The sequence below is a fragment of the Ranitomeya imitator genome, chromosome 6, assembly GCF_032444005.1.
Source record: "Ranitomeya imitator isolate aRanImi1 chromosome 6, aRanImi1.pri, whole genome shotgun sequence".
Taxonomy (NCBI): domain Eukaryota; kingdom Metazoa; phylum Chordata; class Amphibia; order Anura; family Dendrobatidae; genus Ranitomeya; species Ranitomeya imitator.
The window spans coordinates 101716212-101729742 of NC_091287.1; the positions used below are offsets into that span (position 1 = coordinate 101716212).

The window sequence follows — 13531 nt, forward strand, 5'->3', positions numbered from 1 at the left end:
ATGATTTTTTATTTTTACGGCTCTGCATTATAAACTGTAGTGAAACACTTGGGGGTTCAAAGTTCTCACAACACATCTAGATAAGTTCCTTGGGGGATCTAGCTTCCAATATGGGGTCACATGTGGGGGGTTTCTACTGTTTAGGTACATTAGGGGCTCTGCAAATGCAATGTGATGCCTGCAGACCATTCCATCTAAGTCTGCATTCCAAATGGCGCTCCTTCCGTTCTGAGCTCTCCCATGCGCCCAAACGGTGGTACCCCCCAACATATGGGGTATCAGCGTATTCGGGACAAATTGGACAACAAGTTTTGCAGTCCAATTTCTCCTGTTACCCTTGGGAAAATACAAAACTGTAGTGAAACACTTGGGGGTTCAATGCTCTCACAACACATCTAGATGAGTTCCTTAGGGGATCTACTTTCCAAAATGGTGTTACTTGTGGGGGGTTTCAATGCTTAGGCACATCAGTGGCTCTCCAAACGCAACATGGCTCCCCATCTCAATTCCAGTAAATTTTGCACTGAAAAGTCAAATGGCGCTCCTTCCCTTCCGAGCTCTGCCAGGTGCCCAAACAGTGGTTTACTTCCACATATGGGGTACCAGCGTACTCAGGACAAATTGTACAACAACTTTTGAGGTCCAATTTCTTCTCTTACCCTTGGGAAAATAAAAAATTGGGGGCGAAAAGTTCATTTTTGTGAAAAAATATGCTTTTTTATTTTTTCGGCTCTGCATTATAAACTTCTGTGAAGCACTTGGTGGTTCAAAGTGCTCACCACATATCTAGATATGTTCCTTAGGGGGTCTACTTTTTAAAATGGTGTCAATTGTGAGGGGTTTCAATGTTTAGGCACATCAGTGGCTCTCCAAACGCAACATGGCTCCCCATCTCAATTCCAGTCAATTTTGCATTGAAAAGTCAAACGGCGCTCCTGCCCTTCCGAGCTCTCCCCTGTGCCCAAACAGTGGTTTACCCCCACATATGGGGTATCAGCGTACTCAGGACAAATTGTACAACAACTTTTGAGGTCCAATTTCTTCTCTTACCCTTGGGAAAATAAAAAATTGGGGGCGAAAAGTTCATTTTTGTGAAAAAATATGCTTTTTTATTTTTACGGCTCTGCATTATAAACTTCTGTGAATCACTTAATGGGTCAAAGTGCTCACCACACATCTAGATAAGTTCCTTTGGGGGTCTACTTTACAAAATGGTGTCACTTGTGGGGTTTTCAATATTTAGGCACATCAGTGGCTCTCCAAACGCAACTTGGCTCCCCATCTCAATTCCAGTCAATTTTGCATTGAAAAGTCAAACGGCGCTCCTTCCTTTCTGAGCTCTGCCATGCGCCCAAACAGTGGTTTACCCCCACTTATGGGGTATCGGCATACTCAGGACAAATTGTACAACAACTTTTGCAGTCCAATTTCTCCTGTTACCCTTGCTAAAATAAAACAAATTGGAGCTGAATTAAATTTTTTATGAAAAAAAGTTAAATGTTCATTTTTACTTAAACATTCATTCCAAAAATTCCTGTGAAACACCTGAAGGGTTAATAAACTTCTTGAATGTGGTTTTGAGCACCTTGAGGGGTGCAGTTTTTAGAGTGGTGACACACTTGGTTATTTTCTATCATATAGACCCCTCAAAATGACTTCAAAAGAGATGTAGTCCCTAAAAAAAATGGTGTTGTAAAAATGAGAAAGTGCTGGTCAAATTTTAACCCTTATAACTCCCTAACAAAAAAAAATTTGGTTCCAAAATTGTGCTGATGTAAAGTAGACATGTTGGAAATGTTACTTATTAAGTATTTTGTGTGACATATCTCTGTGATTTAATTGCATAAAAATTCAAAGATGGAAAATTGCGAAATTTTCAAAATTATAATAATTAATATAATATCAAAGAAATTTTAAAACTATCATGAAGTACAATATGTCATAAGAAAACAATGTCAGAATCACTGGGATCCGTTGAAGCATTCCAGAGTTATAACCTCATAAAGGGACAGTGGTAAGAATTGTAAAAATTGGCCCGGTCATTAACGTGCAAACCACCCTTGGGGGTAAAGGGGTTAAAATGTGCAAAACACATGCAGCTTCTTACGACAGGAATGTTTGTTCATATCATGACTGGAGTAACAATTCTGGTGGATCTCATTAAAACGCACAACATAGATAGGATGTAATTATTATTATGCAATGACTCATTAAGTGACGTTCCTCTTAATTTGCTGCATCTGATTGCTGCATCCCTTCACCACCTTGCCATTTTTCATTTGTGCACTTTCATTTTATGCTCCCCTACTTTCCAGAGCCATCCACATTTTTCATCAATGTAGCCATATAAGGGCTTGGTTTTTGCAGGACGAGTTGTACTTTTGAATGAAACCATTGATTTTAACATATAGTGTACTGGAGAATAGGAAAAAATTCCAAGTGCGGTGAAGTTGGAAAAAAAAGCAATTCCACAATTGATTTGGGAGTTTTTTATTTACCATGTTCATTAAATGCTAAAACTGACCTGGCAATTTGATTCCCCAGGTCAGTACATGTACGCAGATAGGAAACATGTGTAGGTTCTTTTTCATTTGAGTGGTGAAAAAAAATCTGAAATTTGTAAGAAAAAAAAATTTGCTTATGTTGCCATTTCCAAGACCTGTAGCGTCTCCATTTTTCGTGATCTGGGGATGGGTGAGGGCTTATTTTTTGAGCCCCGAGCTGACATTACAATTTTGGGGCAAATACGATGTTTTGATTGGCTGTTATTGCATTTTATTGCAATGTTGGTGTTTCAATTTTCTTGCTACGCTGTTTACCGATCTGAATAATTTACTTTATATTTTGATAGATTGGACATTTCTGAACACAGATACCAAATATGTCTTCTTTTTATTTTTTAAGTTTACTTTATTTTTAATGGGGAAAAAAGGGTGATTTGAATTTTTGTGTTCTTTAATTTTTTAAACTTTTTTTTCACTGGCTTCAATAGTCTCCTTAGGAGACTTGAACATGAAATCATCCGATCGCTTGTGCTATATCTAGCAGTGCCTCAGCCCTGCTATGTGTAGTAAAAATCTTGATCTTCTATGAACGCCGGCCACAGGCCAGCTTTCATAGAAGATTCCCAATGACAGGCACAGTCGGTCTTCTGCAGTCTCCCAGCTGTCATAACAACCCATCGGTGGTCAGTGATCTTGTGACAGGGGCACTGTCATGTGCAAGGAAAGATGTGGTCTCAGTGCCAGAGCCAACATCAAAGGCAGGGACACGATCGTGGACGTACCTATACATCCAAGGTCATGAAGAGGCTAGGACTGGTATATGAAACACCAGTCTTAATGTATCAGGACCTAAGTGCATATGTGTAATTGACATTCTCTGCACATGCGCTTATTGGAGCCTTATGCAGTTTGCAAAAGTGAAAATTTAAAGTAGATCTGTTATGTAAAATTGCTTTGATCCTCCTATCCAAAAACACGCTGTTCATAGATCTGACAGTTCTGTGTAGTATTTCTGCTTTAAGAGCACAAGAAAAAATTAAATCTCAGCTGCTGACCTTAAGGAGACCGCATGCAGGTGATATGGACAATTGTCTTTTTTGTAACTATTTGTGACCAACTTAGAATAGGTCCATTGGGATCTGTGTTTATTCCCTATGTGTTTTGGAGATTTAAATGTTTACACAGCAAGAAGAAATTACCCTTGGGCAGTGTGTGTATACAGTATATATAAATATATATATATATATATATATGTGTGTGATTTGACAGAATGATGTACATTTCACAGTGTCAGATAGAAATAACGTTATCTTTTGCTCTTCTTTTGTCTTCCAGAATGTTTTTGTAGATAAACCAGCAATTCCTGAATATAAAGTTTCAGATGCAAAAAAAACAAAGTTCATCATTTTACATTTTAGCACTTTTAAAGCTGCCTGGGACTGGCTTATATTATTAGCAACGTTTTATGTTGCTGTTACTGTACCTTACAACGTATCCTTTGTGGACAATGATGACCTGTCATCAACAAGAAGCACAACAGTTAGCGATATATCAGTGGAGATTCTTTTTATTATAGGTAAGATCTGCTTCTCATTGACCATAAGTGTTTGTTGCATTTTCTGCTCCAGTATATAATGTGTTACCTTCAATATTTAATTAATTATATTAAATCAATACATTGTTTTTTCTCTTTTTTGGATTGTTTGTTATGTTCATGTTATGTGTCATTAATCTCTTAATGTAAGTTTATAACAATGGTCCCTTCATGCACATACAGTTGCATAATGACTTTGGAGCATGTTGCCCCTATTACCAGGTACCAAAGAAATTACTTCTCCCTGTTTCATTATATAGGTAAATGTATAAACAATATGCAGTAAACTAAGCTCTTTCTAGCAATAGGCAGCCAGAATGTTATTACTGAAAGAGGTTGTCCCCGACTGGATAAAATTACAGTAGACAATGGGTAAATTTTTAACAGCCCAACTTTCAGCACTAAATGACCGCCGATCGGTAAACATTTGCTGATCTCCGGTTGTTACATAGCCTAATTACATAGACAGACTGCAGTAAATGTCCTGCAGTAGGCTATTCAGTGAACATAGACTGCCACTGATTTTGTAAGGATGAGTATAGTGTGGAACTCACAATACTGATGATGCACCGCCACCACAAAAAGCAATGCTCTTTTGCGTTGCGCAAAGATCATTTCACCCAATGTATAAGCATTTTTCCATAGAATGTTCCTTTCACAATAATTTTTCAGGGTAATTACAGCTTGTAGTAGTACAATAAATGGTCTAAAGTAACAATAGAACCCCCAACACTGATTCTTCTCTGTTCCCTTCCAGCCTCTGCTTACTCACCAGCAGCAGTCATGTGTTGTCTACCCACTAGATCAATGGTCTCAGTAATCACAGTCCATACACCTTTAATGCAAGTAATTGCCTGCAGAATCACATGCATAGATGGCATGTAACTGCTGCAGTGAAGTGAAAAGAAACTGGTGGTGATAATTGGATGAAGGGCACTAAAGCACTGGGTGTTTTGTGGGGTAAATAATGGTTCTTTTTAAAATGGTCTATTATTTAGTAGCTTTGGCATAATTTGGGAAAATTGTTTTAAAGAGGTTGTCCACTATTTAACATTATCTTTAGGATAAGTCATCAATGTATGATAAAGGAGTTGAGACATCCTGTGCACCTGCCAAACAGCTGTTTACTGTATCGGTGGCTGCTGGAACTGCATAGTTATGGAGCTGCCCAATTCTGTTGAGCGAATAGTGGCCGCATCTGAGTATGACATATCCACTACCTATTTGAACAGGGGGCAGATGTGCAGTACTCAGCTGTGGCAACTATAGAGTTGATGCTGCTCTGCTGTGCAGATCCATAACTTAGCAGTTCCGGCTTCCGCCGACACTGGGAGCATCGATGTGCATTTTTTAAGACCTCCTACACCTTATGGAGCTCGGGGGCTTACCCTCATTTCCATGTCAAGAAAGTTAAATTTTTTAAGTTTTCACCTTTTGTGAGTCTATCCTCGATATTTAAAGCTTTAGAAACTAAGCTCCAGCCAATGTATAAATATGGTAAGTTATTACACAGCAGCACCTAAACTGTAAATACATTTTTTTTAAAATAGTGTTTAACGTGTTTATAGTGAACCAGTCGTGTGCAAAAATGCTACTTGCCTGCAGATATAGGGTCAATCTATGTGTAAGGAGCGTTAAAATTATGCCTGGCCACCTTACTGAAAACACGACTACTGGGAGGAAATTAACTTTCCGCTCGATTTTCAAAGACTTACGTCATGTCTATATATACTGTGAGAGGAAGCTGTAACCACTCTCTGACACTGATTGACAGCTCACTCTACAGCCAATTTATGCTGAGAAAGCTGTTAAGAAAGGTGCCGGGGAGTTACCGCTGTTCACAGTCCTCATGCCCGGGAGAACTGTCGGTCACTGTATGTGTGAGAGCATTGACTGTAATCGCTCCGTGCACATCACTATGACTGAAAGAATGCAGCACCCAGGAGGAAATAAGTAAATTTTCTCCCAATAGCTGTGCTTTCAGTAAGGTGGCCAGGCAGCATTTAAACACTCTTTACACAGAGATTGACCCTATATTTGCAGGTAAAAAGCATTTTTGCACATAACAAGTTGCTTTTAATGGTAGACATTAACCTTAGTTATTGTCAATACTGTGGCATACTATTTTTAGGGAAGTAACTGATTATTTATACCTGGAGATTAAAAGGTTTTAGGCAATCGTGAGCATGTCTAGTGTAAAGTAATAACTACTAATGGACAACAGTGGTTGAAAATCACCTGAGTTTATGTTTATCACTACAATGTACTTGATTTACATGGATTACCACTTTCTATTTTAATTAAATCAGAAATCAGATTAGCTACTTCACGTTCATGAAGTGTCAGTCATTGACTAATGAGTAAATGTGTGAGTATAGAAGCTCCATTTAAATATGGATTCGTGGATGTGAGAGTAAAGATAAGCTTGTTACAGATAAAGCAGTCACCTCTGCTCAACGATAATCCAAGCAAAACATCCTAGAAATAAATCTTATCTCTTATTTTAGCATTTGGAAATCTTCATTTAAAGACCTTCCACACATTATAACTTTAAAATAAGTTTTGTAGCGGTAATCTACTAACTGTAATTGATCACATAAGTATACTAGATAACTGCAGAATGGCGTTGATGTATCACAAAAACTATTTTTCAAAACTGAGCTTGTCCTGTCATATTATTTCACATGATGGTAGGAAAAATTGCCATAGTAAGTCCAGAAAAAAAACTGGCATATATTCATTCTTCAAATTTCAAGAGATTTGCTCATCTCTATTATTCATATTTCTGTTATGCAAACAAATGTCACAGTCAACAAACCTCTAGCCAGTCCCGGTGTTTGATGTTTTTTATCTCATGACTGGTCAGCCTCTAGATTAGTCATGTCAGGTGTACTTGAGGGAGGGGTTCTATATAGGGTGTTAAATAATTCTCAGGATATGTGCACACGTTAGGGATTTTGCTGTGGATCCACAGTGGCTTTGACGCTGCGGATTCGCAGCTGTTTTCCATGAGTTTACAGTACCATGTAAACCCATGGAAAACAAAATCTGCAGTGTACATGCTGGGGAAAAAACACACGGAAACACTGCTTGTTTAATTCCTCAGCATGTTCATTCATTGTGTGGATTCTGCAGCGGTTTACACCTGCTCCATAATAGGAATCCGCAGGTGTAAAACCGCAGGTGGAATCCGCACAAAAACCGCATAAAATCCGCGGTAAATCTGCAGTAAATCCACACTTAAAACGCAGTGCTTTTTACCTGTGGATTTCTCAAAACAGGTGCAGAAAAATCCGCAGAGATTCCAACTACGTGTACACATACCCTAAAGCTGTAGTAGATAATAAAAATGGCATTCTGAGTTTAATTTTAGGAAGCCACTTATTATATTAACTATGTCAAGCAATTTAAATCGTTCTTGTTTTATTTATTTATTGTGAACAACAGAAAGTTTTCAAATTGTGCTAATAAACCTAATTTGCAATGGAGGTTGAATAATTTTGATTGCAAATGTAAATAGAGTTTATGTCGCTTTTGAAAACCTGTAAAATACAGATTGTGCTTAACCTGTTTCATAGCTCTAAACTAAAGCCAAATAGAAATAAGATTATTATTAAAATATAAGATGTGCATAGCCCTCTCCAAGAAAGTAAGCAAGTTAGATGTAATAGCTCAATTTTAACAACTACAGTACATAGAAGCTATTTTGTTTGGACGCACATATTGCTTTACAGGGTTAGACATAGTATCAAGGTCACAGAACCTTTTTTTGCATTAATCTAAAACACTATCTGACTTTATAAATGCAAGTGAAAGAGAATGTCCTACACTACTTCCAAGATTCATCAAACAAAGTTAAAATCTAATATGTTCCTCTCAATTTGTAATATGGAACTCTTGGCTGAACATGAAAAAGAATTTCCTGTATGTTTTTATTTCTTGCAGTAGCTTCAAAACATAAGGAACCAGTAATTATTTTGTGAGGAACATATTTTATTGAGCAAGTAATTTTTCAATCCATATATAGCCCAAAGTACAAGATCACTTTCATAAATCCTATAATAATTCTGAGAAGTTTACGTATTCATATAAATATTGTAAGACTCATAAATTATGGTGATTCCAAATAAAGAGTCAACATGGCAACTCATTTAAAGCACATTCTTTTAACTGTAAGAGATAACATCAATATGCTGAAGTTTTTTTTTGCTGTAGCAGCAACTCAGCTTCACTGCAGACACTTGGCTCATGAGGAACACGTGGGTCTGATCCATCAAGCAGTTTTCACCAGAATTCTAACTTGAAAGTGCTTGAAACTTCCCAAAATGGAATAACCATAAGTAGTGAAAAGTAAACAGGGCTTGGACAGGATAGGGCTTGGACAGGATAGGGCATGGTCACGTGTCCCAACAAATTCATCATAATTTATACCCCAACGTGGATTAAATTATGATAAACATGTACACCAGGCCTTGCAATAAATTCATTAATGAGGCAGACACTGTTTCACAGTTATGGTAAAATGCTGCAGCATGACATCTATAATATAACGCTGGGAGCGTCACTCTGTCCGAAGCCTTTATAGACTGCGCAAGCGCAAGCACCGACGCAGTCTGGCCTCCTTAGAGTGACGCTCCCAGGAGATCGCAGTATGCATAAACACTGAACGCACACCGCGATCTCCAACGGAGAGGCAGGGACCGCCAGGAGGGTAAGTATCGGCTATATTCACCTGTCCCCCGTTCCAGCGCTGCGTGCAGCTCCGTCTCCGTGTCCCGGTCCTCAGCCTGTGACGTTCAGTTCAGAGGGCTCGATGATGCGCTTAATGCGCGCCGCCCTCTGACTGACCAGTCACAGCCAGCGGACCCGGAAGATGGCGGCGCGCAGCGGTGGAACGGGCCAGGTGAATATAGCAAGTGCTGGGGGGCCTGAGCTAGCGGCAATACTGGCACCTGACCCCCACAACGCACCGGTGTCCTCGCCTGCTCAGGCCCCCCAGCACTCGGCGCCCAGCGACGATAGGTGAGTATGGTATATTTTTTTTTAATATATTGCAGCAGCATACGGGGCATACACTATAGAGCATGTTATGGGGGCCATAAACCATAATGGAGCAGTGTATGGGGGCATATACCATGGAGCATCTTATGGGGGCCATCAACCATAATGGAGCAGTGTACGTGGCATACACTCTAGAGCATCTTATGGGGGCCATAAACCATAATGGAGCAGTGTACGGGGGCATATATAGCGGAGCATCTTATGGGGGCTGTTATGACCTGGTAGTCAGGACAATAATGGACCTGGTGGTTAAGAGCACACGGAATAACCTGATAGTAACTGATAATAACGGACGAGCTCTGGGACGTGGGAACTCTGCTGACCGCAATCCCTAATCCTATCAAACACACTAGAAATAGCCGTGGATTGCGCCTAACGCTCCCTATGCAACTCGGCACAGCCTAAGAAACTAGCTAGCCCTAAAGAAGGAAAATAAAGCCTACCTTGCCTCAGAGAAATTCCCCAAAGGAAAAGGCAGCCCCCCACATATAATGACTGTGAGTAAAGATGAAAATACAAACACAGAGATGAAATAGATTTAGCAAAGTGAGGCCCGACTTACTGAACAGACCCAGGATAGGAAAGGTTACTTTGCGGTCAGCACAAAAACCTACAAAAAGACCACGCAGAGGGCGCAAAGCTGTTCTACTCTGTATGCACACATGGATTTTTCCTCTCTGAACCCTGTTCACACAGGTAATATACAGATGAACAGGTATTTAAATACATCAGATAGGGATTGCATTAGTTAGGACTGCTCTGATATGGGTATACCGTGAAGTTTGGTAGAGCAGCTTAGTATACATTTTTTGCAAAAAACGTATCAACCAAATACCCTGTTTTTTACATCTTTTACTAGCACTTGCGGATTACTACAAAATTTTTTTTTCAAACTGAGTGTGTTAGGGCTAGCGGAACGCACCAAATATTAAGACAGATAGAGTATGGTGCGTTCGCAGCCCGGGGTCCACCGTGCAGAGATGGAACCTGCTGCCAAGTAACGACGGACTATATGGCGGTACTCATAAGTATACACACGTGGGTTAAACTTCACCCAACGTGAAGGAAGCGATCCTGTTGCGTCACAGGACCATGGTACCGCACATAGAGCGCGAGCAAGTAGTCAGTGAACTCAACCCCAACTAGGATTGAAGTCCGATTAGACCCTTGCTGGCATAACACCGCAACTGGGTGTGTAAGGAAACTAAATAACGATTTTAAGGCACCAGAGTGCATGCGGTGCCGCACTGACGAACGCCACTAACCACCCAGGCTTGGGTAAGGAAAGCACAGAGGAAGTGCACGGCGCCGTACTGGCGGTCACAGCAACTGGACGCTGTAATGTGTGATTCGTGCTGTAGGCTAAGTCGGGCGCTAGATAGCAACCATACACCTTCCGGGAACAGACATTCAATAGGGTAGGGGTATCCAAGGACGACTTGCACTCACAACATACACACATTAACAATTGTACACTAGCGCATGGCCGTGCGGTCATGCACAGTTTATATAGTTGCAGCACAGGAAGTGGCCACAGAAACTTTGCCCTTCCAAGACCTGCCAAGAGGACCAATGGAATGTGCTGCAGAGCCTGAGCACATGACCCTCGATCTCCAACGGGAGATCTTGCCCTGGGCATGCTCAGTGTGTGCAGACAAGGACTTAGTCCCAGAGAAGTCCGCTCGCTGCTGACCAGCACTGACTTTAATGGCAGAAGCTGAAGAAGCAGCAGTAACTCTCTGTACAGCGTGAGACTGAGCAAGACGCTGGGACCGACGTCCCTGCTGAGCAGACTCCACTGCGGCTGGATAAAAATGGGAGACCGCAGTGGAGATGGCTCGAGATTCCCCCTGTGCAGAAGCGGGAACTCGAGACCTAACATTACCCCCCTCCTAGGGCCCCCCCTCCTTGGGCCTCGCTACGCTCGAAGGCAGCAATGAGCTGTGGGGCCCGAATGTTTTCAGCAGGCTCCCATTACCTGTCCTCTGGGCCATAACCCTTCCAATCCACCAGATAGAACTTTTTGCCGCGTACCACCTTGCACCCCAAAATAGCGTTCACCTCGTAATCGTCCGTAGACGAACCCGATGTCCCGGCAGATGACTCGGAAAACCGGGACATGTATACGGGTTTCAAGAGGTACACATGAAAGGTGTCGGTGATACCCAAGCCTGGAGGAAGAGCCAAACAGTAGACCACAGGACTAACCTGTTCGAGGACCTTGAAGGGACCCAAGTAGCGAGGAGCAAACTTAGTGGACTCAACTCGCAGCCTGATGTTACGGGCGGAGAGCCACACCAAGTTGCCAGGAGCAAAGGTCGGAGCGGGACGCCGATGAACATTGGCAGAGGACCTCATTCTCTCTTTGGAGGCCCGAATGGCATCCTGTGTGCGGTCCCAAATGTCCCGTGCCTCCACAGCCCCGTCTGCCACCCTGGAGTCAGCAGAAGACACAGGCATGGGCACAGGAACACGCGGATGCTGGCCGTAATTTAGGAGGAATGGAGTCTGACCAGTAGAATCGGCTACGGCATTGTTAAGTGCAAACTCTGCCCACGGTAGCAAGGATGCCCAGTCATCCTGCCTGGCAGAAACAAAATGTCGTAAATATGTGACCAAGGTCTGGTTGGCCCTCTCTACCAACCCATTCGTCTCGGGATGATATGCCAAAGAGAGATTCAACTCAATACTGAGTAGACGACAAAGCTCTCTCCAGAATCGAGACGCAAACTGGGGACCCCGGTCACTAACAATTTTGTCTGGCATACCGTGTAGGCGAAAGATATGCTTGACGAACAAGACAGCCAACGCCCGTGCAGAAGGTAGCCGTGGAAGAGGCACCAAGTGCACCATTTTGGAAAAATGGTCGGTGATCACCCAGATAATGGTGCAGTTACGAGACTTGGGTAAGCCCACCACAAAGTCCATCCCGACCATCTCCCAGGGCCTGTCCGCCACCGGCAGAGGATAAAGCAAACCAGCTGGCCGTTGCCGAGGAGTCTTGTTCTTGGCGCAAGAGACACACGCCCGAACATACTCTGCAACATCACGAGCCATATGCGGCCACCAGTACGTCCTCGCCAGTAACTCAGATGTCCTTTTGGTACCAAAATGTCCACCCACCCTGGACGAGTGTGCCCAAGAGAGAACCTCCGGTCGCAAATTGGATGGAACAAAAGTCTTGCACGGGGGCACAGACTCAAGCGAAACCGGGGCCACAGTTCTCAAGCTCTCGGTGGGGACAATAAGCCGAGGCTCCTCCTCCTCCTCCGCAGATGACACAACGGAGCGAGAGAGAGCGTCGGCCCGAATGTTCTTCTCCCCAGAAAGAAAATGGAGGGTGAAATGAAACCGGGAGAAGAATAAGGACCATCTGGCCTGGCGAGAATTCAACCGCTGGGCTGTCTGCAGGTACACCAAATTTTTATGGTCTGTGAAGACTTGGAAGGGAAAACGTGCACCCTCCAAGAGATGTCTCCACTCCGAGAAAGCCAACTTCATGGCTAGCAACTCCCTGTCCCCGATGATATAATTCCTCTCTGCTGGTGAGAAGGTCTTGGAGAAAAAGAAGCAAGGATGCTTCCGACCTTGAGCATCCTTTTGGAAGAGGACTGCTCCAGCACCAACAGAAGAGGCATCCACCTCCATGATAAATGGCTTATCAACATCGGGGCGATGTAGGATGGGAGCGCTAGCGAAGTGTGACTTTATAGAGTTAAAGGCCTTGGAGACCTCCTCAGACCACAATTTGGGATTCGCCCCCTTCATGGTGAGGGCAACCAAGGGAGCTACCAAGGTTGAGAAGTGTGGAATGAACTGGCGATAATAATTAATGAACCCCATAAAGCGCTGCACCGCTTTAAGAGAATGGGGTTCCTGCCAGTCCATCACAGCCTGTAGTTTGGCAGGATCCATAGCCAATCCCTGGGCAGAGATGATGTAGCCTAGGAAAGGTAAGGACTCCTGCTCAAACATACACTTCTCCAACTTGGCATAGAGGGAGTTTGCCCGTAGGAGGTCGAAGACTTTGCAAACATCTCTCCGGTGGGAGTCAATATCTGGAGAGTAGATGTGAATATCATCCAGATGGACTACGACCGAGGTGGAAAGCATATCCCGGAAGATATTGTTCACAAAGTCTTGGAAAACGGCTGGGGCATTACAGAGCCCGAAGGGCATCACCAGATATTCATAGTGCCCATCCCTGGTGTTAAAAGCCGTCTTCCATTCGTCCCCCTCACGGATGCGAATCAGGTTGTAAGCACCCCGCAGATCTAATTTAGTAAATACCCTTGCTCCCCGAAGCCTATCGAAGAGCTCAGATATCAAGGGCAAAGGATACTTGTTCTTAACGGTGATGGCGTTAAGACCC

At 42.8% G+C, this 13531-nt stretch overlaps 1 protein-coding gene across 1 annotated transcript in view; it reads left to right on the forward strand.

The window, feature by feature from the left end:
• Positions 1-13531, forward strand: part of KCNH8 (potassium voltage-gated channel subfamily H member 8) — a 666710-nt gene that overhangs the window by 304464 nt on the left and 348715 nt on the right. The window contains exon 5 of the mRNA XM_069729971.1: positions 3840-4080. Within this exon, the coding sequence (XP_069586072.1) occupies positions 3840-4080 (241 nt within the window). The remainder of the gene's footprint in view (positions 1-3839; positions 4081-13531) is intronic.